The 26,719-nt window shown below is 35.3% G+C and overlaps 1 protein-coding gene across 21 annotated transcripts in view; it reads left to right on the top strand.

The window, feature by feature from the left end:
• The window catches only part of LOC148052155 (uncharacterized), an 84,575-nt gene that overhangs the window by 30,110 nt on the left and 27,746 nt on the right, over positions 1 to 26,719 (top strand). For 15 of the 21 annotated variants that reach the window (XM_087734184.1, XM_087734185.1, XM_087734187.1 and 12 more), the window contains 32 exons: positions 1,585 to 1,780; positions 3,530 to 3,666; positions 3,976 to 4,067; positions 5,139 to 5,247; positions 5,906 to 5,932; positions 6,300 to 6,338; positions 7,163 to 7,207; positions 8,536 to 8,577; positions 10,092 to 10,133; positions 11,019 to 11,057; positions 11,934 to 11,969; positions 13,194 to 13,232; positions 13,890 to 13,907; positions 14,468 to 14,503; positions 15,962 to 16,006; positions 17,112 to 17,165; positions 17,452 to 17,481; positions 17,734 to 17,769; positions 18,988 to 19,023; positions 19,355 to 19,408; positions 19,695 to 19,724; positions 19,977 to 20,012; positions 20,395 to 20,439; positions 21,752 to 21,784; positions 23,167 to 23,187; positions 23,449 to 23,487; positions 23,608 to 23,649; positions 23,830 to 23,865; positions 23,994 to 24,032; positions 24,361 to 24,405; positions 25,010 to 25,039; positions 26,421 to 26,456. In XM_087734184.1, the coding sequence (XP_087590310.1) occupies positions 1,585 to 1,780; positions 3,530 to 3,666; positions 3,976 to 4,067; positions 5,139 to 5,247; positions 5,906 to 5,932; positions 6,300 to 6,338; positions 7,163 to 7,207; positions 8,536 to 8,577; positions 10,092 to 10,133; positions 11,019 to 11,057; positions 11,934 to 11,969; positions 13,194 to 13,232; positions 13,890 to 13,907; positions 14,468 to 14,503; positions 15,962 to 16,006; positions 17,112 to 17,165; positions 17,452 to 17,481; positions 17,734 to 17,769; positions 18,988 to 19,023; positions 19,355 to 19,408; positions 19,695 to 19,724; positions 19,977 to 20,012; positions 20,395 to 20,439; positions 21,752 to 21,784; positions 23,167 to 23,187; positions 23,449 to 23,487; positions 23,608 to 23,649; positions 23,830 to 23,865; positions 23,994 to 24,032; positions 24,361 to 24,405; positions 25,010 to 25,039; positions 26,421 to 26,456 (1,584 nt within the window). The remainder of the gene's footprint in view (positions 1 to 1,584; positions 1,781 to 3,529; positions 3,667 to 3,975; positions 4,068 to 5,138; positions 5,248 to 5,905; positions 5,933 to 6,299; positions 6,339 to 7,162; positions 7,208 to 8,535; positions 8,578 to 10,091; positions 10,134 to 11,018; positions 11,058 to 11,933; positions 11,970 to 13,193; positions 13,233 to 13,889; positions 13,908 to 14,467; positions 14,504 to 15,961; positions 16,007 to 17,111; positions 17,166 to 17,451; positions 17,482 to 17,733; positions 17,770 to 18,987; positions 19,024 to 19,354; positions 19,409 to 19,694; positions 19,725 to 19,976; positions 20,013 to 20,394; positions 20,440 to 21,751; positions 21,785 to 23,166; positions 23,188 to 23,448; positions 23,488 to 23,607; positions 23,650 to 23,829; positions 23,866 to 23,993; positions 24,033 to 24,360; positions 24,406 to 25,009; positions 25,040 to 26,420; positions 26,457 to 26,719) is intronic. The other 6 variants (XM_087734183.1, XM_087734182.1, XM_087734189.1 and 3 more) reach the window with 6 other exon arrangements.

Below are 26,719 nucleotides of genomic sequence, written 5' to 3' on the forward strand. Positions count from 1 at the left end.
GCACCTACATGCTGTATTTAAAATTTAATTAGAGGTGGGCCATGTCAAAATCGTCACAAGAGATTGGATAACCGCACCCAGCGTACTGATACCAAAACATAATGCTTACCAGGTTCCCATTTAAGTGACATTTTCATGAGACTTTTGGGAGGGATAGTCTTCATCTGCTTTAAAGACACGATAACTTGCATATATAGCTTTCCTGATTGCTGCACTTACTGGTTGTGACACCATGCAAACCTTTATCATCTTCCTATAGGAAATCTTTCAACACTTCACAGACACCTGTTTTATTATCTGTTGACTCTGGCTTTTTTAAAAAGTTGTTTAAGTTCAGAGTTTAGTGCATGGATGTTTGAAATTGTGTTCTAAAGGTTCCCCCCCCCGCTTCCAGATGCTTCTGTTCGTTATTTCATTAGCACGTACAAAACCGAATGGTCTTATGCATTCGTGCACAAATTAAGATACACAGGTAGATGATACAAATTGAACATATCTCTTACATTGTGTTTGAAATGCTTTAAAAAATCTCAAGTAAATATCTCCATTCTTTCTCTTACAGCCTATTGTATCACACAAGGCAATCCTGTAGCAGACAGGCATGGAAAATAGCGTTACTAAATACTTATTGTAATTTAACAGTTGTATCAGCATTTTTGTAACTGGAACAGTGAGCTATTCGTAAGATGTAATGGCCTTACAAATTATGTGGTGCCACAGTTGAATGTTTAGACTTTGAACATGGGCCATAAAATCTGGTATTAAGCACCTGAGAATACTGCTGGGAAATGTTTTCTTTCTTTCTTGGAAACAGTTTAATATCAGTGTCAGTACTACAAGTGAATTATAAAGAAAATACATTTTCTTTCCACTAACAATCCTTGAAGACTAGACCTCAGTCCTGCCTCTTAGTTATTTTTGTGAATTTCTGTACTGGGTATAATTTATTCTTAACTCATAGGAAGCACACACTAACAATTTAGTATTTTAAAATTGTTTAGAAATTCCAAAGGACTTTGCGGAAGTCTTTTGTTAAGTCCTTCAGGAAACAAATATTTTGAAGAACTTCTGAGAGTTGTCCAGGACCTCTTTAACAAGAGGTTTCTTGGCTGTCTCTTGGAAGTGGGAGTAGGCAAAGCAGTCAAAAGAGAGCATGCTAGTCATGGTTATATCTCCAAAAAGCAGTTTGAGAGACCAAGGATTGTGTCTTAGGTCTTGAATAATGAAGGAACTAAGCTAAATCTGCTGGGTCAACAATGAGAAAGTTTGTTTAAAGCCTTTTCTAGCCCAAAACCATAATGCAGCAGGCATGGCTGTTAATGGATTGCTGTCATGTAACCATAGAATTTAAACTTCTATTAATAATTCAGTACTTTAAAATGGAAATATTTGGGTCATTTATTGCACTGTTCTGGCTGTGTATATAGGTATTTAATTTATTTTCTTCAAAATACATTAATGCAATGAAAGCCCAGCTTTCTAGGCTTGTTCTGTTTCCTGCCCTGGCGAAAAGCAGATATTTGTCAAACATGGCAACTACTAAAAAGAAGTTACTATAAACTATATTGTCTCTTTGTTCCACAGATGAGGAGACACTCCTGCTTTGTTTTTTTGTTCTGTGGGATATTTTTGCCCAGAATCCTTGGTTTTCCACAGACAAATACGTCAATTGATTGTGATTCTCTGTTACCAAACTATGAAGCTGAACCACAGACATCTGCACCACCATATCTTATTGCTGTATCTTTTGATAACTTTGAGCCAGGAAATGAAATCCAAGGTAAATAATCTGAATGACATAAAATCTTTATCTGTGTCTCCGAGAATTACCAGTCTTCACCAAAAGTCCCCCATTTTCCTCTCAGTCTATTTAAATTTATTTTTTAATTTCAATCTCATTCATCTATATCTCAGATATTAATCTTTTTTGAAGTGTTTTATATATATATGTATGTATATATTTCTATAACTGAAAATATATTATCTCTTTTTTTCTTTTCCCTATATAATAGATGTATTTTAACTTCATGCTATAATTTTCGTGACAAAATTAAAATGAAACGGGACAGCTGGCCAAACTGGACTAATAATTAGTTGCTCTTTAGCTTCATATTTGAGTATCTGATGTTGTGTCAGGCCTCTGCAATACAAAGGGATCCTACTCATTAAATGTTCAAATGCTGTCATCTTACAGGAAAATAAAAATTCAGGATGCAATATAAGACAACTCAAGAGTGAGACATTTTGAGTCATCCTTCTAAGAGCTGCATCCCAGATTTTATCAAATTGCAGGAGGTGGAGCTATTGTGGCTTAAACCACCTTTTTATCTTCCTAATCCCAAATTGCTCTCTGGATGGAACACCTTGGCAGCCTTGTTTCTCCACACTATGATGCCATCTCATGGTGCTGTCACACTTCAAGTGGCTTGTGAATGCTTCTTTTTCTAGCCATTTGCTAGAAGAAGCATGGAAGTTGAAGTGAGTTGTAATCCATCACACGTCCATTGTTGTATCTCAGTAGCTGAAAAAGAACATTATTCACTAAGTAGCTACTGTCCAGCTGGGACTCTGTTTTACCTAAACCTAGTAGCATGGATGTGCTTCCACGGAGAGTGATATGTAGGGAGAAGAATGGAGAAGCATTAGAGTCCTATTATAGCTACCATTCTTGGAAAAACATGTGTGAATAAGTCCTTCAAGGATGAGAGGGCTGTTTGATTATTTAAAACAGTATTGCCGGCAAAATGATGGATGGATTTAAGTATATACAGGTTATATGGGATTTACCATGACAAAAATACTGAATCCCAGATGCTACTAACCTTGCCTTTTTTTTTTCCCCCACCTTTTTTTTCTAACCATGCTTTTCTTGCTTGGATATACACAAAACTGTTCTCTTCCATATTTTTCTGAGCTCGTTCAGTAACAAAATTTGAGTAAAATTAAGTCGTTCATAATTATTGATTTTTCATATTTAATAAAGAACACGAGAGCCAAACTGTCTAGCTTCTCTTTTTCCAGTTGTAACATATAAAAAAAAAAATGGTTCTGCAATTCAGCCTTAGGCAAAAGTTAATCTTTTCTTTTGAAACAGAGGTAGAAAGAAATGCAATTCTCTTTCTCCTGCAGCTATTTTGACTTCATAGGCCTAATTAGACAGAAAATAAACTTTTGGTCAGCAGGGCCATTGGCCAATATTCTGAGTATGCATGGGGAGCAAATGAGATTTATAAGAAAGTTGTAGTCATTTGGTAGAGTGGAATTACTTAAAATTGTCAGTAAATCATATATTTCATGTTACTTTACACAGAAATGTCTTTCCAAATTTTTTCCTTTTACTTTATTGTCATTCTCTTGATAATTAATAAAGACTTTAATAAATCTCAACCTTTTTTAAAATTGTAAAAGGTTTTAAGTAATTTCTGTACATGAAGTCTTGTGCTTTGGAGTGAGGGAAATTAGTTGTTAAACATCAAGAGGTTTTAGCTGTGTATGAAACTTAAGTTTCTCAAAATGTCTGTTTTCACAGTGACTCTAGAAGCACTTAAAGATGTTGGTTTTAAAGGATTTAATCTACAAGCTCGAGAAATAGAAGGAGATGTTCCTGTTGGTACTTTTAAAATTACAGATCCAAACACTAAAGGCTTGGACTGTCATAACGTGACGGTATGTGTTCAGTCTTTGGAATACTTACTTAAGCTTGATTTCCTTTTAAATACTTTAATCAGAATAGATAGAAGAAGTGAGCATTTTTTATATGGCAAAGTTATTTCATCAGTAGAGTTTAAAAATTTAGACTTTCTCAAGAAATAACTGTATCTTCTATATGTGATATGAATCTAATGTAGAAGCTACCTGGCACTTTTTAGGAGGACATCAATGTTACCTGTTGTAGTAGAGACAGTTCCCCTAATAATATAGGTAAAAGTCACTTTCGCATTTTATATAATTATATGTATTTCTTTTTAATTGCAGAATTCAGCAGTAAGTCATGCAAATTCAGATGTGAAGCAGAAAGTTACAACAACATGGATTGCTCCACATGATGTTAGAGATCTTCAATTTATGTAAGTAATTGTTTATCTTTTTTTTTTCCTTGAAATGTTATTTCTATGGATTATTTTGACATGGATCTGTGTTGCTGTTTCTGATCTTGTCTTGCCACAATCATGGGTTTTTTCATAGTTTGTCATAACTTCCCACTGTGTCCACTAAATAACATGATTTCCATTTCAAGGTACAATTATAAAAGGTAAACACTGTCCTACAGATGTTAATATATGTAAATAATTCCATTAAGCACAGTGTTATTAATGGGTCTTTGAGTAATCGGTTTATACACTTTGACCTCTTTAATTACAAAAGCAACAATATGAATGTAACTAGTTCCCTGAATAAGTGAAGTTCAGACTCTGTTCAATTATAACTTTTTTCATTTTGAACAGCAGAAGAATAGTAGTTTGATGTAAATGCTTGTAAGATAAATTCAAAAATAAGTTTATGTCCCATGAACTAACTGCTGAAAACAGGAGAAGACAAATTTATTCTACGTTTAATGCTACTTTTCTTGCAGATCTGAAGCTTGTAAAAATATCACCTGGTCTAACAAAATGCATGCTTGATGTAATTGGAAAATATCTAAATATTTGATAGCTTGATATTGTTTGAAGTGTAGACTATGATAGGGGCATCTTGGCCTTGCTGCCTTAAATCTTGAGGAATACAAAAAGGGGCAAAAGAACACTAATTAAAAACACGATCACTGCCACTCATTAATGCCATGAAAATCAGTTCACTGTCATAGATATAGGTTGTTGGAGCGGGGAAGAGGTGTGGCAATTTTTATGGATGTTTGAGCTGATACTCCCCATGGAGTCAGTGCTTTTTCAAATAGTGTCCATTCCTCTGCTGCTCCTTCTCAGTATCTATTTTATTTATCTTCAAAATGATGTTGGATAATAATACAGTAACAGAAAAAGTGTTCTGGAAAATTATGATCTTTTCAAACTTGTACTGCGTACCCTTAAAATCAAAATAGAGTGGGTTTTCTTGGCCGGAGCGGGGGGAGGAGAGTTTATTGGTATTTTGTACTGAAATATTTTGATAGAAAAATAATGATTATTTTGTTTTCTTTCCAGTGCAACCGTTGTTCAAGATCTAGAGAAATTTTGGGTTGGAATTCAGAGCAAAACTCTCACACCTACACGTTCTGAGTCAGTCAATGGGACAGGAAAAAGTAAAAGGAAGGTATGTTTTCAGTGTATTTGCATACTAGAAATTAATACAGTAAATTAAAATATCTTTGACTTGATACAAGACATACATTCATTGTCATGTGTTGATTAACTAAGATTGCCAAAATCATTAGGTATTTTCAGCACTTTCAATTTAACTGCCTAATCCCCTTACTAAATTGATGAAAAAATTAAATAAATATTATTTTTCCCCCACAGAAATAAGGAAACTAATAATCTAGTTATCAAAACAATCCGTAGTGTAAAGACAGAGAAAAGAAAATTGGTCATAAGGAGAACTCTACTGTACTTCTGGTGTACTGTGCTGTTCTTTACTGCTGCCCCAGTCCCTGGGAACTATAGCTGTGTAGCATATTCTTAGAAATGAGTTTGTTTATTAAAAAATAAGAAATATTTTTTAATAAGAATTATGCTTATATGAAACATATTAAACATGATAGGCAGCTAAAGTAAAGAAAGTCTGTTCAAGTTTACCATATTGGGTCTTGACTGTAGCAACACTGATTTATGTCATCTTGCAATCTAACCAAGAGTGAACACCTGACTTTTGTCTGTCGCTTCACCAAATGTATTTCCCGTTTCCTATAATAAGCTGCTTTTTTTTTCCAATAAATAATTTGTAAATGTTTCCTCTTTTCTTTTTTCCACAGTTTATGATAGAAGTAGAATGTAACAAGGTAAGAGCAATTTTTCTTCAATTTCCCAATTTTCACTTACCTCAGTTTTAGAATTCCTGTCCGACTCGTCCAGTTGTTTCATGGTTGTAGCATGAAGATTATATCGTACCATTTAAATTACTTTCCTAGCAAGATCTCATTTATGGTTACATTTTTTTGTATGCAGTTTTGAAGGTATTTTTATTTTGAATTGGTAAATGTCAGTTCTCAGACCAGATTGTTACAATGTGTAAAGTACTGTAAGCAATGAAACACTTGACTTCTTCACTCAGACCATGAATATGAATTCAGTTGGTTTCCTGTTTAAAATAATTTGGTATTTATACACCAGTCAATAGCAGTAACTGGAACCTGTACTTTCTTACAGCGTGGAGGGACTTACACACCACAAGGTCGATGCATCATGGTAAATATTCTTTCTCCAAAGACATTGACATACTGCTAATTGCCCAAGATCTCAAGACCTAATCAAAGGCTGCTTCTAGTCACAGCTTTATCCCTCTTGTTGCTCAATCTGTTTTTCTTTTTGCCAATTTACCTTGGTTGATTAAATTCCCAAACTTTCTAACTGGTTGTCAGCCTTGTAACCATTTCCTCCTGCAGGTTCTCTCTAGCTAATCTGGAGTAACTTTCTAATAGAAGTTTTCTTTTTTCTGTCTTCACTTTTTAGTCATAGTGCTTGCTTGCTTTTCAAGATCACTTACTACAACAGCTCTGAAACCTTGCCTTTTGCAAATCATGATCTAGATATAAAATTTAATTATCTGATTTTTTTTTTCTGAAAACTATCACTTTCAGCTCAGTGAAGAAGCCTCTTTTTCTTTTTTCCTTCCTCCCAGCAAGTATGCCCTACATTTTCGTAGTGTCTAGTGATTACATAGTCATATCAGTAAAAAGTTTTCATCTACTTTTTAATGATCTTGACAGTGTAGGTCTCCTCCTCAATGAAGGACATCAAGTGTATGAGGCCAGATAAAAAAGGGTGCAAGCAGCAGAATTATGTTAATTTATACCAGCTGTTTTGGTATAGTTTTGATTATTTGTCTTTAAAGAATAAAATAATTTTTAGCTGAAATTATTTTAATAGTATCAGTTGGTGGAATGAAGTCACAGAAAACTACTTTGTGTGTTCTTCCTTTTCCCACCAAGTAGATCTTTCTTTCCTGAAAATCATTTATATAAAAATCAATTTTCTGCAAAATAATAAATAGTGTTTCGGTTTCTTCACAGGTTGGACCTTCCGGTTCCTCTCAGAGCAGCTATTCAGGCAGTCAGGTAAGAGTCCTAACTTCTAGCATTTCTACGTTTTCCTTTAGTAACCTTGAACAATTAAAATTCTGTAACTACAGAGTACTGAGGTGATTTGATATTGTACTGAAATATCGTCTCTGCTAGTTAACGCAGAATGCCAGAGTTATGTTCAGTACCTGGACCAGGTTCAGCTACCTACACTCTGTTGAACTCAATAGCTTGCTGTCAGTATTCTTACCTACAAGATGCTTCGCCACCTCTGATTTCACACATTAAGCATTTTTATCAAGCATTAACTTGACCCTTTCAAGGGAATAAAAAAGATTCCTTCCATCTGCCTAGAGGATTCCTACCTGTGTGTGCACATGTGTGTGCAAACACAGCCACAAACTCTGTTTTATAGTTCTAGAGACATCTGGCATAATGAAAATGAAACTGTACTTATTATTAATTGATTTGTTAGGCATTGTTCTTATTTCTTTTTTTTTAATGATCAAAATAAAAGGACTAATTATACTTGTGTTTCACTGTCTTCTCCACAAAAATTTGCAAATTTCTCCAAACTTCGCTAGATATTCATGCGTATGTTAAAGCTCCAGTATAATATCTGTATCACTTTTAACATCGGATTATATTTGGAGTTGAAAATTTGGGGATTTCACTGTCTAGTTAGCCTTTTAAAACTACTGGGGCATGTATGTCTGCATTCTCACTGATCACTTTCACTTCTTTAATCACAGAAATGTACACCTGTTTTTTTGTTAATTATCTCCACTGCCATAATGTGCCTGTTTGCACTTGAACTGTCAGATGCTTTCTGGTATGTCTCCAGGTTTGTGAACTGAGCTTCTCAAGGATATATTTCTTCCTACTTACTAGTGATTGTATTTATTAGTGAATTATCTGGTAATATTCCACTTGTTCAATCTTTACTACTTGTAAGTGGAATTACCAGACTCTGAGAAATACAATTATTTTGATATATACTAGTAACTTGATGTCAACATAATCACTAGTAAGTAGGAAGAGTACTATAACTATATAGTTATTAATTTTATCTAAAATACAGACCATTTAGTAAAACAACTTGTGGATTTTGAAAGCTTGCATGACCAATGACAAAGTTCTATGAAATCCAGATGATGACTAATGTCTCATGCTAAATTAGAATTGTTACAGCCAGTTGCCAGTGAACTGGTAACTTCTGTACTTGTTGATCCCATATTTGCACATACATGTTGCCAGTTGCACAGCTTTTCCTGCCATAAACAGCAGGGCTTTTTTTTTCTTTCTGCTCCCCCCTCTCCTTTTTTTTTTTACATGGAAATAATTGACTTCTGTTTTTATTTCAGAGTGGAGTAGTCTACACAATAAGCAGGAGTGGATGTGGCCCTGTAAGCACTTTTCTTATGTTTACTTTTTTGTCCCCGACATAACTATATTTATAGTAACTCCTAGCCTTCAATTGCATTATTTATATGAGTGTTCATGTGGGAGTTTCTGTTGCAAATAGAAAATAACGAAGAGAGAGCTAGAAGATTAATATTACAGTTTATTCAATGATATAAAGTAGTTGGCAGACAAAAATGTTAAAAAGTTAAATAGAAACTTATGGATTATAGAATCATGAAAAAAGGACTGGAAGGGGTTATCCTCTGTTGCACCTATATTACACTCATTGTACTACACTGGTTGTCTGTTCTCCCCTTCTACCCAAGACAAGACTGGTGTGAATTGGTCTGCATGTTCTAAGTTGTTCCTCCTCTCAGAAGTAATCACACAGATATCTACAATAACTAAGGCTATTTCAGTTTTCCATTCTTTCATGCAGCAGGGATACTTGTGAAGTTATGAATCCTAGACAGGTCAAGCCAGTCATCCAGAAACAGATGAAAGATGCAAGAGTGCTCTAATGTGGTGCTGAATAGATCAAGAACCTAGCTGAAGCATTTTTATCAAGATGGTGACTAATTGTATGGAGTAAAATATTTGCAGATTTGTGTCAAATATATATAATTATTTTAGTTTCCTTTCAGCATTTACAAGATAAAATTTTTATTTTTTAATGCAAAGTTACTATGTACATTTACTCAATATAAAAAATGAGAAAAAACTTGAAAGGTAAATGAAACAGTCAAGTTTACTCTTTCTATGTCAATGACAGGTTTTTTTGCTTGTTTTTCATAGTATAGCAAGTAAACAAAAGTAAGCTAGTCATGTAGTTCTATTGCTAAGCACTATCAGTTGCCACTTCAGACTAGAAAAATGGGGATGACTGAGCACCAACAAGGACAATGTTTCCAAAAATGAAAAACATTCATGTCATCGGTACTTGTCAAATGTAAAATTCATCACAATGTGTATTGGGCTTTTGCAAAGAACAACAAAATTACAGTTTTGGGGGACACCATTGATTGTATTAATAATAATAATAAGTGAGATTTACTTTAAAAAAGGAACTATTAGTATTTATACTGGACCTCAATATTTTATATTTGATAGACTGTAAATCAGGAAGGTGCTAATTTTTGTTTCTCTCCAGTTTCCACTTCCTAATTTTTACATATATGTGTATGTACCTATTACATACATAATATGTTTTAATTACAAGCATTATATTAAATCTTTATAATTTATTTCTATTAAAATAATGTCTTGACAGTGTCTGTTTTAAAATGTTTCCTGAGTACCACTAGATAATCACTAATATACAAAGGGTTAATGTGCCTGGCTCTTATGTTCACAAATGGGTGTTCACGCATTAGTAGTGGAGAGTACAATACTCCTCTTATCATCTCTTCTTTACATATTCTACATAAGGATCGGTCAGAATTGAGGGTGTCCAAAGCGTACCTTTTCTTCTCAAGCAATTATAGAAGAGAAATAACTGGTTTTATTTTTTTCTTAGGGAGGTGCTGCAAATGCATATAGTCAACACGCCTGTGAAGATGTAAGCTGGTTATATATGTATTTACTGCTTGTCTGCTACTAGGCTTCTTAACTCATCTCCTTATTGCAAAACTGCATTTGATTCTCTTCTGTAGAGCTATATGATTCTTCCTAAATATATTAAGGAAAATAGTGGTAGTCTGAGGTATTATTCTGAGATTAAAAACCAAAATTAAAAGGAGTTACATTATCCCTTCTTTGAAGTGTAATCATTTATGTTATAGAGGCTACTCATCACCTATTATAAACGCTTAATTTGTTGGCCTACTAAAATGTCAGAATTCTTACTGCTTTATGTTAGAGTAATTGTCTTTGGATATTGCATATTGTGCAATATTATTTGGGGTTTTTTACAATCTTTCTGTATTAATCTAATAATTCTTTAATTAGTAGAGAAATTTCTATTGTCCATCTCATTTATTTCATTTTCACCTGGAAACAGATTTATTTTAAAATCTAACATATTTTGCATTTTTAAAATCACGAAAGCAAGTAAAAAAAATCTATTAGAAAGACAACACACTATAATGCATGTTAGGAACTTAAACCTTAGCGAAGAAACTGCTTAATCATATGCTTAACTTTAAATACATCATTAGTTATATTAATTCCTAAATATTAAATATATTTTATCTTTGTTTAATATGTAAACTGTATTTGTGATAGAGCAGCATTAATCTTATGACTATAGTAGAACGTTGGAAAATTTTTACTTCAGTTACCTTTAAAAGTTCAGTGTACTTTACTATTGCCCTAGATTTATTTAAGTACAGATGAAATCAGTTTGATTTGAAGTGTACATCCTCTAAGGAAAAAAGCGATGACTTCTAGATATAATTAACAAATTATTATATAAATAAATACCTGATTTATGTTTTTATTCTAGAGTGCATCCGCATCCAGCAGTGGTCTTACCTATGGCCAGGTAACTGTGTGCTTTCCAACATGTTTTCAGTTTCTTAAGCTATTCAGAAACTAAGCAGTTATGCCCAACTTCTATCAAACAATAATAAAATTCATGGAAGGGGATAAAGTAGGACTGTGTTCAGATGGTTAAGTAATAATCATATCTGGAAATTACTTCAACAGATGAGTTAAATGTTTAGTGTATGTTGAATATCAACTTTGTTAGAAGTTATTTACTTATGTTTTGCACAGAAATTCAATTATATTTATTCTGTAAATGAACAGCAGTTACTTTTATTATGTTTTTCCAAAAGTCAGTGCTTTCTTTGATAGTTACTAAGAATTAAAAGTATTTTTTGTGGCTTTTGCCTATGCGATTGTACATATGGGTTGATAAAATGGAAAACTTTGCTGCATGTTATTTTGTGCTTCATTTAAAACATTTCTATTCTTATGGCGCATCCCATTTATTCCAGTTTATATTTCAATGGTAGGTTTTTTAGTTTGGGGGAATGGGTTCTGGAGTTTGGGTTGGTTTGTATTTTGATGAAGACAGAAGAGGTTGTTTTGTTTTTTTTTTTTCCTACCAATGATTTATTTTTATTGTAAACAAACTTCCAGTTTGATGCTAGGTGAAACATTTGCAGCTTTTATACAGTGCTGTGTAAAACTAGCAAAATAATTAGGGTTTATAGAAAAAAATTAAATCAGTTGATTTATTTCAGTTGTTCATTTATTAATTGCCAATACATTAATATTTTTCTTCAGAACCTTATTTTGTTTGGTACTTTAGGGAAATGAGTTAGCGATAACGTTCTTGTGGAAAATAGTGCTGTAGTTAATTTGTCATACATTTACCTAAGCAAAAAATGAATTCTGTTTTTTTTTTTTACAGTCTGTCCCTTCAAGCAGTTCAGATTCCAGTAAGAAGGTAAGCACTCCTTTTCAATTGAAAGGGAAAAAATTCTTACAGTTTTAACTTGGCATGACTCCTTTTATTTCAGTGGTACTACAGTTCCTTTTACCAGTTAAGTTACCTTTTCAAGGTTTTAACCGAGATTGATTCATATGATTTGGATCAGTTTGGTTCTTAGATGCCTTATACTGACTAGCTGTGCTGTGGTGGCTTTTGTTGATAGTTGACTTGACTGTATATAAAATAAAATTTCATACATGTTTACAGGGATTTGTTTTAAAAAAGTTAGGATAGCGATTGCGATGTAATTAGGACTTTTAAGGATCTAGATTAGGTAGTTATTATTCAGATGGGGCTGGAGAATGAGTGTGACTCAAAGCAAGTGAAATCAATAGAATTCATATTACTGTTAAATTTGACTCATTATATTTACATGGACTCTTCCTCTCAATTCAGTCCCCAGGAAGCTCAGGGCTAATACTGTGGTGTGTACAGTAAACACACAGTGTATGCATTCATGTCCTCACAGATATTTTTTTTAATTTTAATTTCCGATTGTTTTAAGAATTCAAAACATACTGATAGATTATTTTTTTAATAACTTTGTTATAAAAATTTAATACTTCTCCCTGTTTTATACTAGAATTCTTTACTTCTGATAGCACCAACTCTCCTCTTCTTTTTTACATCACTGGATAATATAAACTGTTTCCAGTTTAAAAAAAAAAGGGGGGGGGGAGGGGAAAAAAAAGCTCCTAATTAGAAAACATTAAAACCTAAACAGAAGATACTACTATTGCATTTGGCTTAATTTTTTTGAATGAACTCAATATTAGGCCTCTTTTTAGCGTAATATTGAATAAAGAGAAAAGAAATTGATCTTCTAGTTTGGGGTGGAAAGTTGAAGATCAAAAAGGCCACACAGTATAGACCAGTGGATATGGTACAATACATTAAATCCTGCTTCTGCCTCTACAGCTGAGTCATTGTGTGACTGGGAGCAAGTCATTTATCTCCTCATATTCTTGTGTAAACCACATATATGTATATATTCTTCTTTGCTTGGTAATGTGCATTAAAAATTTTAATAAAAATAGTATTTTATAAAAGTGATCATCCATAGCATTATTATCAGAGTTTGTAAATTTAGAGAATTCAGTATTCTTCATTTTCCTAACATATTTAACTATTTAAATTAACTCTATGATGAGTAAACAGCTTTCTCTGATTTCTCTATAGGTAGTGGTCATTGCCAACAGCAACCCTTTTCCACCTGTGGTAAGCAGTTTTTCTCTACAATGCTCAGAATTTTAACTCAAAAAGCTTTCAAATATCTACATGTTTAATTTGTCAGAAAGACTCCCCGTGTATGGAGGCAACTCTTTGGCAGGCAGTGTGTACCCTAGGTGCATAATTACCTTCAGGGAAAGCCAGTGGGAAGATAGCTACAAGTCTTATAGTTCTATGATTGCTATTAGTACTTGCAGAGATACTGGATTAGCTGCAGATTCCAGGTCTCTCAATGCATACTGCTTCTGTGTTCCTGAGCAGTTTTTATTTTCTGTTTCTGTTGCAAATTTCTTTTGTAAATTCACTTCCATTCTCATTTTTAAACTATTAAATTTCCACTCTGCTTACTTGGAATTCATACAGTCAGTCAAAAGTAAGTTTAACCTTAAGGTGGTTGAAATGAGTTTGTATGATCTAACATTTGAGATACACATTTTTCTGATGTCTAGTTTCTAATCAGACATGTTGTTGTTCTAACCTGAATGAAGATTAAGATGCATTTGTTCTATGCTATTCTTTCCATATCTTTCTTTCATATTTGGTTGTGCCTTGCATCCAAAAGATAGCACCCTTTTTCTTCTTCAACATTCTGTTTGGACAAGCCCTTTTGCAAAATAATTAAAGATTGTTTTGTTTCATTTGCAGCGTCATACCTACCCCCAGGTGAGCATACTTTTTTCTTATGATTTCTATAATAGTAATATAGTTCTTATGGGATCAAACCAGTTGCCTCAAGATGGTGTCTTCTACACTTTTACGTTTGTCTCTCATGCCCCAAAATTCAGCAAACAAATGACTGGATCAGGAATTTAATTCATATGTGTGGTGATATATGTCCAATGCAGGTGACAGTGAGAAAGACTGGAGGGATGATGATGATGATGATGTCTTAGCTTCACTCACCACATTTGGAAAAGCTGAGCTGACTGGTAGTGCAAAAATAGTATAGCCTGTGCTCTGCCACTCTCCATAAAAGCTGATGCAAGTGTAGAAAATTACTTAGTAGGGTCAGGCTGCCTCCCGAAACTTTCAGAGCTGACAATAAACTAGTTTAATGCTAGGTGTTAAGAATTTGATAGTAAGTACATCACACGTGCAACCTTTCCATTTATTCTCCCAAGCAAAATAGTACAACTTGGTATTTTCTGTTTAACTGCATTGCATTTAACCAAGTCAAATTAAATGTTCTCTGTTGTGGTTTTTTGTTTTGTTTTGTTTTTCAGAGTTTGGGAAGTTCTGCTACTAGGATTGTAATACAGGTAGACATGCTTTCTCCATTGTACTTGAGTTTTAACCGAAGCCCTGTCTCAGTAAACTAAATGATTCATCTCTTTGGGAATAAATAAATATGGATAACTTACGGATATCTTAGATATCCACAAACTACAGTGGTGAAGTAGGACGTTTCTGTGATTACAGCAAAGTGGATATCCTACTCTGTGGCTGATTAAAGGCCATTACAGCTGTTTTCTACAGTCGTAAAATATGAAAAGCTCTGTATGCTAATTCCATAGTGCTCTCAAAATTTGAAAAATGTAACCATCTCAATCTGTTCAGGAAGGCGGATGGAATTCTAGAATTTAAGCTTGAATGTTACTCGATATTAAATCAAATATACATAAATCATAACCTGCACAGTCCCATGTTCGTTTAAACAGTCTACTTTTTTAATGGAAACAACTAGTTCAGCATTATATTTTTTAAAACCCTGCTAGTTAGTGCTTAGGTAAACTTTTGTTTGCTGTTGTATTTATAACATTGCTTCTTGATAACCAGGCACGTGGAAAGTTGATTACAATCCTATCTCATTAAAAGCATGTTTGTAAAGTATTATGGATATCACTCAGGCATATTTTTTCTGGGTCCTTTGCAATTTTAACCTACCTACCACTCTTTACGGTTTAGGCTTTCCTTCCTTTGTATGATAGTCCTTCAGACTGCGACAACAAGTTCTCACTTTCATTGAAACATGAGTAGCAGTTTACCCCAGCTGGAATTTGTCTTTTAAAAATCATTAGATTGTAGCATTAGATTCTTCCATAACTAGTCATGAATGCTGGCAGAGAAAGGAATGAGATTTCCTTGTTATTTTATTTCTGAATTTAAATGTATAGTGTTTTGATTACACAGGTTAAATATTTTCAATGTGTTTATGTAAATAAAACTGAAGAATATTTGATTGCTGCCATAATCCATGTACTGCATGGGAACTGAAAGATTTTCTGCGGTGACTTTTCCTTTGGTTAACTGTGGCTTTTCCAATTCTTTTCCATTTTTTCCATTTTTTGTTTTGACAAAGCCTTTGTCAAAAGTTTGTTGTGCTTATTCATGAAAAAATCAGTCATAATATGAATATAAATGGATATGAGTTTAATTGCAATTTGTGTGATACATTTGAAGGGCAGAATTATTTAAACTCACTTGAAATACCACAATATGACACAACGGTGTATTATATGATGAATTTTCATTAAGGAAATGACATCAAGATGTATAAATACTGTTAGCAGTTTATTTATGAAGGATCTTTATATACTGAAGTATTGAACATTGTAGCGCATGGAGATGGCATAAATAAAGTAAGAAAGGGCATAAGGAACTCTTTCTGGCTTCCAAACTGTCTAGTAGATATAAGGATAGAATTGCTTCTTGAAATGTCTTAGTACATAAGCAATTCCTCTTAAAAATAAATAACCTTTTTTTTTGTTCCTCTGTAGGGTGGACAAAGACAGCAAAGCAGCAGCAGCAGTACTTACATTCAGGTAAGTGAACTTAAAAACAACTAGAAATATTCCTGTAGACTTCACTAAAATAGGGCCAGCACAACTTGGAAATAAATTATTTCCTACATTTTTCAATGTATTTCACAGGGTGCAGATATTTCCGTTTCTTTGATTTTTGTTCATAAAAGTGTCATCTGGTATTGGTGTTCAACTATTTTTGTTTGGAATGCTCATAAATGTATTTCCATCTGTGATTGGTTGAAGTGAAATTACTGTATTCCACTCAATGTGTCCTCTAAAAGGTGCATAAAAGTCATGACACTGAGAAGAAGTGATTCTAGGCTCAGTATCACACCATAAATCCCATACTGGTAGATTCTGACTCTATGTATATTACATCTCAAATTTCCAAAAGTTGTGAAGGATAGTTGCTTATCCGTATCAAGAATGATGGAGAATCATAACTGCGGACCTATGTGCAACGTCTTTCAGCCTTATTTAAAGCCATGCAGATAAACATATTTGTGTGAAAAACAAGTGTGTGAGTTTAACAAATACTAACATGATAATAACATAAACTGCTGTGGAGTAACACATGAGAATATTCATAGTATAAACTCAGGTGTTGAAGGCTCTTCGGACTTCCTCCTCTTGGGGGGGGTGGGGAAAGGAAAATGTCTTTCAATATTCTCTGTGCCACTACATGCAACCAGGAAAGTGTTTCACAAGGATAGGTATGACTTCTAGGGATCAAGGCCGCAGGGAGGCCAGTACTCAGCATCACAAATGCTCATCATGCACCAAGTTGGCAGTCTGCATCAGTCACCAGTCAGAATACAGCATTTGAGAAAGTGGAGTGCCATGGTACTGCAAAAGCACTTAGCAATCACTTAGAATTTGAACCTTAAAGGACATTTTCTCTGAAAGTGTGTATTTTCACACTCAAAATTTATCCGTGTGCTACTTATTTGACTGGAATCCCAGCACGTGAAATCATTGCACTCAGCACCATTTGTGAGGGCCAGGAGGAAGTCTGGGCTCTTCATACTGCCCTGCGTAGCTTTAGGATGTAGTTGCTTGCTTTTCCTAAGGCAGGCTGGACCCCTTACGAAAGGGAAGTAACCAAATGGTGTCCTTGTCTTAGGGTGTGCCAAGTTACTCAGGCGGCGGCGGCAGCAGCAGCGGTACTTATGGCCAGGTAAGCAAACTGGATATTCTGTAGGAAGTTCTTCGCTGATCTCTCTGTGACCAGCATGACTGGCAGATTTTTGAGAGTGATGTTTCCTTTGGTAGTCTGAATCTCGATTCGACTCGTGGCTTTTGCTGAGAGAAGGACAATCTGGTGCAGAGATGCTAGCCTCCTGCTCTGTCTCCTTTGGCTCAGGAAGAGCCTTTTTGGGAAACATTTGTGCAGCTGTATTTGCATAAACATTATGCTCTTTATAGAAGCCTCCTTGTCAAGGTGGTAATTCTCTTTTTTAAAGGGTTCCCAAGGCAGCCAGTCCTACGGCCAGGTGAGACTTCCTTGCTGAAATCTATTGAGCTTTTCTGTAGGGGCCTGCCTTGTAAATTAATCTGGGGGTTTTGCTGGGTTTTTTTCCTTCTTGGTGTCGCTGAGTGGTCCTTGATTTTGGTTTGTAGCACTGAATTACTGTGAAGGAAAAAGAACATAGTACAGAGGAACTTTTAGTGGAAATGGGCTTTTCTATTGCAGCTGTGCTAAGGCTACGGCTTGGTTTACAACTGAGTTCTTGCCTTTCTTACAGGGCTACCAGACTCAAAGTGGCGGTTCCTATGGCCAGGTAAGCATCAGTCAGTATACAGCATTTGAGAAAGTGGAGTGCCATGGCACTGCAAAAGGTAGCAGATTTAATTTTTTTTGTTTCAATTTATATTGAGTTGTTAAAAAAAAAAATCTGAATCCATTTCAAAACTATTTTTGGGAAAATGATAGTTGTGTTTTTAACAGATATCTGCAGGAAGCATGGGTTCCTGTTGCTATCTGATCTTTTCCATGGGTATGGAATTTTAAAATTTATGGTAGAAATAGTCTATTTGGTGCTGTTCCTGTTCCAGTAGATTTACATGGTACAGGACAAATTTATAGTCAGTTCTTCACTGTCTCCTTTGGTCTCAGTACAGAGAAACAGTGTTGAGGAGCTAACGAACATTGGATCAGGTCCTCAGCTGCAGGAAGATTTGGTCTTAGAGCCTGCAGTTGATGAATGTTTACCTCCCTTTACAGTTTTTATGTGAATTAAAACAGCCCTAAGATAGCTATGAATTTTGTCAGGATCTTTATGTCAGATAGCAGAAATAGACAAGATAGTTCAAATTCATTTTGGTAATCCCTGTCTTCATAACTCTCCGAGACAGCTGTGGCACAGGTCGGCATATACATGAAACGTATGCTCTCTTTTGACATTATATTGAAGGCAGATTGCATCAGCAGCCTATAGTTACCCACATTAACTTTGTATTACTGGAAGTTTTTCAAACGGTACTGGCATCCTTGACTAATTAATTTGACCTGCTACTTTTAATTGCATTCTTTTATTTCCATTTTATGAATCTATATATTTTTCTTAATTTTTTAAAATTATTTTTCACCTTTATTTCCCTAAGAGGCAGGGAATTGTGCAACTGGGGCCCATCAAAAATGCAAATATAGAAGTCAGTATTCACCTAGCATTAGCCATCTAAGCCCAATGTCTGAGAAACACCAGGTAAAAGAAACATAATAACAAATTTTGTGTCCATTCAATGCCCTCGAAAACCTTCGTAAGACTAGAGTCCCATCTGAGACAGATGTAAAACTACTCTATGATTGTGGTTTGATAAATACAGTGTGATCAGATATTCATCCAGAATAAGAAATATCAAAATCATTCTAGTCAAGCAGCAGAGTCTGTACATTCTCTGTCTTATTCTGGGGTTTTTCCACCACAAAGAGACAAATATGAGAGAGGCATCTGCTTCATAAATACAATAATTATGAATCAATAATTCCTTTCTTACAGGGCTACTGGCCTCAAGGTGGCAGTTCCTATGGCCAGGTAAGCATCCATCAGTCACCACTCGGAATACAGCATTTGAGAAAGTGGAGGGCAGTGCCATGGCACTTAGCAATCACTTAGAATTTGAACCTTAAAGGACATTTTCTCTGAAAGTGTGTATTTTCACACTCAAAATTTATCCGTGTGCTACTTATTTGACTGGAATCCTAGCACGTGAAATCATTGCACTCAGCACCATTTGTGAGGGCCAGGAGGAAGTCTGGGCTCTTCATACTGCCCTGCGTAGCTTTAGGATGTAGTTGCTTGCTTTTCCTAAGGCAGGCTGGACCCCTTACGAAAGGGAAGTAACCAAATGGTGTCCTTGTCTTAGGGTGTGCCAAGTTACTCAGGCGGCGGCGGCAGCAGCAGCGGTACTTATGGCCAGGTAAGCAAACTGGATATTCTGTAGGAAGTTCTTCGCTGATCTCTCTGTGACCAGCACGACTGGCAGATTTTTGAGAGTGATGTTTCCTTTGGTAGTCTGAATCTCGATTCGACTCGTGGCTTTTGCTGAGAGAAGGACAATCTGGTGCAGAGATGCTAGCCTCCTGCTCTGTCTCCTTTGGCTCAGGAAGAGCCTTTTTGGGAAACATTTGTGCAGCTGTATTTGCATAAACATTATGCTCTTTATAGAAGCCTCCTTGTCAAGGTGGTAATTCTCTTTTTTAAAGGGTTCCCAAGGCAGCCAGTCCTACGGCCAGGTGAGACTTCCTTGCTGAAATCTATTGAGCTTTTCTGTAGGGGCCTGCCTTGTAAATTAATCTGGGGGTTTTGCTGGGTTTTTTTCCTTCTTGGTGTCGCTGAGTGGTCCTTGATTTTGGTTTGTAGCACTGAATTACTGTGAAGGAAAAAGAACATAGTACAGAGGAACTTTTAGTGGAAATGGGCTTTTCTGTTGCAGCTGTGCTAAGGCTACGGCTTGGTTTACAACTGAGTTCTTGCCTTTCTTACAGGGCTACCAGACTCAAAGTGGCGGTTCCTATGGCCAGGTAAGCATCAGTCAGTCACCAGTCGGTATACAACATGTATGTGGTGTTCCCACATATGTATTGAGAATTCTGAAGTTTGTTTCTTGAAATAATATAGTAAGTTCTCATTAGAAGTAAGAGTTGTGAACTTTTTTTCATATGGGTCTGGGAAAATAGGCTCATTAAAGCAGCTCTTTCCCACATAGAAAGGAGTGCATGTAGGTGTCAGCTTTTTATGCACTATACTATTCAACACATGTAATACTTTACAAGAAAATTCACAGTAGGATGTAGCTGGTCTTCTACCTTTTAAGCAGGCTGCTAAAGCCCTTTAAAATGTATTTCTGTATTTGAAATGGAGAAAAGGAATATTTGGATTACTGAGCTGCTATTTTTTTTCCAGCAGGGTGGATCCGCTTCTTCAAGTGGCAGCAGTGGTTGTGGACAAGTAAGTCCTCTTTCTCCAAACTATTTGAAAACTAGACCCAGCTTTCTTCATAGTAATAACATATTTTTCAATAAGTTATATAATGTTTATTGGTTGGAGTCTTTTGTTTTCATTGTTACATGGAATTATCTAGTATAGAGATCAAGAAAGGCTGATATTGTTGATCATTGTAACAAAAATGAAGCGGCTTCTCCTGTGTAGTGTTACACACAGAAGACAGACAAGTAGTAATTCATCTGTCTACTCAGTAAGCAGATAAAAGCTTTACTTGGGAATGGTTTTTGGATGTTGCTCCATTTAGTTCCTATAGAAAGCGGTAGAGTCAGAGAGCGGCTCCTGTGGAATAAGAATCAGATTACTGGTTTTCATCCTGGTTCCATTTCAACCTGTGTATGCCTACAACAGTGTAAAGATGGTGTCTTCAACGATGAGATCCCAGCTGAAAGGGTCATGGATGAGGCCTATGTTCAAATAAATATATTGTGGAAAGCAATGAGAGTGAAAGAGAAGTATAAATACAGAAATTTTTAGCAGACGTATTTAGCAGAAATGTTAGGATTGGTATGAGTTAAGTGAATGAATGGAAATGAATGGAATAATGAATGGAAATGCATGTGAAAACATAAGAAACAGCACAACAAGGACAAAGTTAACAGCAATGAAACTGATGAACACTGAAGAATGTGTTACTTCCACCCAAGCTGTGTCACAGGTTGACTTACCAACAGAAGACCTGTGCTCTAATAATGGGAGGGTGACAGCCAGGGTAGAACTCATTGGGTGTATTGTTTCTCACCCTGTTACCCCAACAGGAAGACTGGCTGTAGCCAAAATATACCCAAAACACGGAAATGAAAGGCATTGGGCAGCAGCCTTGCCTAAGATCTATGATGGGTGAATCTAGCAAGATTCTGAGGTAGATGGTCACAAAACAGTAACTGTTGATTCCTAAAAGGACTGTCCAAAAAAAAATAAACCAAACCAGTTCATCTTTACCAATCAAGAGGAACTAGGATGATACAGAGAGATATCGGTTGCCAGCCTACCTCGCTTTCCATGTGGCACACAAGTAGTCCTGCTTTGACCATCTGTGTGCATGTGTCTTGGTGCTTGTGGGTATGTGGGTATGGGAGTGACAGAGGGTAAAGCCACAGACTTAAAGGGTTAAATAAAATTAGACTCACCCTCTGTAAAGTTTTATGTTGAGTTTTCTTACATTAATTCTCACATAAGAAATTTTAAGAAAAATAATTACTTTGCAAGAGAATGAAAATTTGGGTGTTTACCTTTTGGTTTGTCTGTTTTTTAACAGGGTTTTTCATATGATAGCAATCCCTGCCACCAGGTAAATGGCCTTCCTCCTCTGATTTTAAGATACATCCAAAATTAGGTTTGCCACTAACTCAATTAGTACCAACTTCAGATTCATAGAGTGCAAATCCATGTAATCTTACCAATTTTATGACATTAGAACTCACTATATTCCGATACACAGGAGCGTGGGGTCTTTTTTCCCCCTTTTTCCTAGCATTATGTCTGTGAAATGTCTAGCTCTATGGGATATTAAGTCCAGATTCTGGAAAGAACAAGTCCGCTGCAGAGTTACTCAACTGGAACTACTTAAATCCAGGCTGGAGCTCACCAGCCTCTCTGTGGACTTTTCCCATCAAAAGTCAGAAAATATTTTAGGACTGCCACTTGAGGTTCTTGAGAGACTGGCTTAACCATTAATTCAGTTTGTGCAGTGAAGTATAGATGCCTACATGTGTATTTGTTACAAGTTTCAGTGTTGGAAATCTAAAAACCACTATCCTAAAAGATATCTGCTATGTGTAAAGAAACAATCTCTGTAAATGTTAAAAATTAATAAGGAAACAGTAATAGTTATCTCTTTTTTTTTATTCGTGATATTTCTCTTGATTCTTACCAATTTTTCACAAGAAATAGAAAAATCAGATAGATTAATTGTATTAACAAATAAAGTGTTTTAGCAATATAAATATGTACTATATTTATAAATATAGGGTTTAAATAAAAATAAATAAATAAAGTTTTCTTACAAAGAGGAGCTATTTCTTTCGAAGACTAAGGGAAACACTTAAATTTTGTTCTAAAAACTGCTAGAACATTGAAAGATAATACTTTTTATTTCATTTTCCTTTGCCTCTTCTGGATGAAGTCTCATCCCTGTTTTAGTCAATGGCAAATATCCCACTCGCTTCAATAGCTCAGGATTTTACTGTTATTATTATGCACTTTTGACACTAATACTTCTACAAATGTCTCTTCTGATTTCACTTGGAGGTGTTACATTCCTCTTCTAAAGAGGGCATGTTGAAACATACTGGAGTGTTTTATTTAAAACCTTTTCCTCAAGGCCACTGTATCTCACAGCTTTCCATGTAGTAATGCTACCAGGGGAATTTTTCATTCCATTTGTATAGATTAGGTTTTCTAAAGGAAAAAAAAGATACATTCTCTAGAGACTGTTCAGAATGAAACTCATCGGTGCATTACTCAAAGATAAATGTTTGTGGCTCCTTGACATGTCTCATCAACCTTTGCACTATTGGCAGTCTGTGCTTGCTACATTAGAAATCACATCTATATTGCGTATCTGCCTTTGCTCCTTATTCCTCATAAGCAAGTATTGTAGCTTTCATTAAAAATAATCCATAGCCAAAAAGTAAGTGTCTAAAGCAGGCATAATTTTTGTCTAATTTACAGGATGGATCACAAGGTGGTCAGGTAGGTAGCTATTTTATCCATTGGTAAAAACTTTTTCAGTAGTTCTAATCCACAGTATAGTTTTCTTGCTCGTGAGGGTATAGATTCTTGCAGAGTCTCCCCATCTCCAGCCTGTAACTCATTCTCTTCAAACATACTTTTTATCAGCCCTGAAATTGCACTTACATAGAAAGAACTCAGCAACCTAATAAAGCTAGCTCTGTGGATTCTGATCAAATTCAGCTCTCCAGCATTTTAACTGTTGCTGTTTCGTTTTCACAGGGTGAATCATACTCCTCACAAAACTATGGTGGTAGCCAAGTAAGTACGAGATTATTGTTTCCTCCCACTGAGGTTTTACTTCACACAGGTTCCACAATGGCTGAACAATATCTGATCTGCAATATTGTAATATTAATTCTAATTTTTTTTTTTTGTTAGCAGAGTGGATCATCATCCTCACAAAATTATGGTGGCAACCAGGTAAGTAGATCTTCATTTTCTCCTGGTAAGAATTTTTATTATATCTGATAAGTTATCTACATATCTAGATAGTTGTATTTGTTCAGAGGAATCCCAGGCAATTGTTTATTCCAGCTTCACAGCCCCCAAGCAAAATCACAGTTTCTTCTGAAGTAGTGTTTATATTTGTTTGTTTTATAGGGTGGATCCTTCTCACAAAACTATGGTGGAGGCCAAGTAAGTAATGCTCTGTTTCCCTGCTTGTATGTCACTTCATATAAGCTTTAGCCTCTGCTCAAAATCAGGTTTTCTATATCCTAATTTTCTCTGATTTTAGTTGGTTTGTTTGTTTGTTTGTTTTAAAGGGTGGATTGACCTACTCAGACAACTATTATGATAGTCAGGTAAGTAGTTTGTTCTTTCTCCTAGCTATATATTATTTCATGCTAATCTTTGTAGTCCCTGCATCATCTTTCTCATAGGTGTAATAAAATGTAATCGTTTCTATGCTCTTTTTGTTTTGGGTTCATTTTGGTTTTGTTTTCTTTACTGAAGAATGGAACTATTGCAGCCATGTAATTGGCTCCTTATTTTCCTTATAAAGATATTACTTTAATTCAGCAGCTTTTTCTGTGCGTGAACCTCAAGTCTATCTTGCAAAGTACAACATTGAAGTATATTTTTAACAATCCATTTTTGTGAAGAAGTAACTGGTATCTGATGTCCTTCTAGGATTCACAAGATTCCTCAGACTATAATCCCAATGCTTGTGATGATGTGAGTATGCTTTCTCCAATATATTTTCATCACAACATTTTTCACATAGATGGGAAAATATTGCACTGCTAGATGCAGTCTTGTGAGCAGAATGATCCAGAAAGAATGTTGAGTTCCCACACTAATAGCTGTTTCAGTAACTGCATGTTTTCTTACTGAAAATTGACATGTAAGTGTTTACAGATACATTTTGTGCTTTTAAATGCATTTAACGTAATGAAATTAAATGTGGATAAAAAGATTTCAGTGGCTTTTCACTAACAGAAGATTTTGCCTAAAATCTAAGGATACATTTTACAGTGATTTTCCAAAAAAAGAAAATCCTATAGACAAGCTTTAAATACATACGAAGAAAGAAAGAAGAGAGATACAGTGGCAGATTTTCCACTGTTTCTCATGTTACATTTCTACCAATCTAAAGTTGCTATTAAAGTGTTTTTCAGACTGGAACGGTAGGATTTCGAACTAATTTAGGCAAGGCTGTGGAGGATGTGAGCAAGAAATTATTTTTGTTATGTCTGTATGCAGTATCAGAAAGAATCAGGTTTCTGTAAGCTTACTGTATTTAAATTCTTAAAGAAGGAAATAATCTATTCTTTTCCAGAATGACACTACCTATAGTGCCAAAGGTCGGGTAAGTGCTTTTTTTCTTCTGCAGTAACATTTATCCCCTGGTAATACTCCCTCTGTCAAGACTTTCCATCCGTCCTACAAGCAGAAACTGTGATTAACATGGATAGCTCATGACCAAGAAAATATACTGTTGTGTAAATGAAGGACATTTTTCCATACTTCTTTCTGTTCATAGAAAAGCTTTTTCCATCTGTTACAGCCTCCTTTTGTTTTACTGCCATCTAGAGTAACCTTCTGTCATCAGCTACTTGCCTCTTCAGTTGTCAGCCATACACTTCACCGCTTTGTTATTTTCTCTATTTTTGCTCTCTAGTACTTTAGTACTGCACCAAACATGTATACTAGGAAGTAAGGAGGCCTTCTGAAAACATCTTTTGTTTTTGCTTGTGTTTACCTTGAATGCATTGCGTTAGGTTTAATGCAAAAAGTTCTGCAAAAAAAATCCTTCAGCAGCAAGCCCTGCTTAAGAGTCTCAACACTTCCTCCTTTGTTCACAAAAGATGCTATTATTGCCTTGGTTATCGCTATCCAGTGCGTATTGCTGGACTTCATTGTAAAAGAGTTTGCTTCTGAACATTGTCACAAAGAAGGGTGGGGAATGTTAAAAAAAAAAACAAAAACCAAACACCTAAACTTCGTTAAACAGATTGTTCTCCAAACCACAGTGGTTGAGCTAAGGGAGACTCCACTAGGCAGGAACTTCTGATGAAGGAGTGATAAGGTGAAAACAGATGAAGAATATGCTTTTTAAGACTCTTACTGATAGTAAAATGATAGCTGTGGCAGCATGTAGCTGATGGCAGATTGAAGAACTCCTGAGAAACTGGCCAAAATTCAGGTGATGAGCTTGACACAACCTTTTTGGGTTTATTACTCCATTCTTTACTGATACTCAAACGAATTTACTTAAAATTGGAATCGCCCTTTGAATAAACTGTAGGCATAGCTTGGTAAACAAACTGTTTTATACTTTCACAAGTTCATGCTGAATTGTGGGGGGGGGGGAAAAGAACACTAAAAGAAAGTGAGACCTTGCTACCTCACTGTTTAGTAGGTGTGTTTTATGGTGCAGTTAAGTCCGAACTTTGTATTGGTTCCACAGGAATAGGATTCCTATTTGTACAATATGAGCATTTTGGCAGATAAATGACACTTTCCTCTCTTGCTCCAAAGCTAGTCTATGAATGTTAGTTACTTTTATTTTCTAATAACTCTAAGACAATATTTTCCACTGTTATTTAGTGAAAGTGAGGTCAATTCTCTGGACATTTTCCTGTCCCAAAATACGCCACCTTGACAAGTTTAGGTAGATTTCTGCTAAAAGTATTTTGTGTGGATGGCTGCATCCATAAAGTAATAACTGGCTTCTCGTTCCTCTACAGAGTTCTGGTTGTGCAAACAAGAAAGTTGTTGCCCGAGTAAGTAATGTTTTTTTTTTTCTTTTTTTCACTGCTTGGAGGATTTTTTCCCTAATTATACCTAATTTGTCCCAGTTATGCCTAATTTTTCCTTAATTATGTTTGTCCTAATTAATATTCTCCTATTTAAGGAAAAAGTAAAATAAAATAGCTTGGCTATTTGCTCTTCGGGTGAATTTACTTTAGAGGAAGAATATATATGAAAAAAAATTTAAATCCTGCTATGAGGTATAGGGCAGCTCAAATTCCTGTTCTTCGGGAAC

The sequence above is a fragment of the Nipponia nippon genome, unplaced genomic scaffold (assembly GCF_047370975.1).
Source record: "Nipponia nippon isolate SJK-2023a ecotype South Korea unplaced genomic scaffold, ASM4737097v1 scaffold_5, whole genome shotgun sequence".
In the NCBI taxonomy this organism is placed as follows: domain Eukaryota; kingdom Metazoa; phylum Chordata; class Aves; order Pelecaniformes; family Threskiornithidae; genus Nipponia; species Nipponia nippon.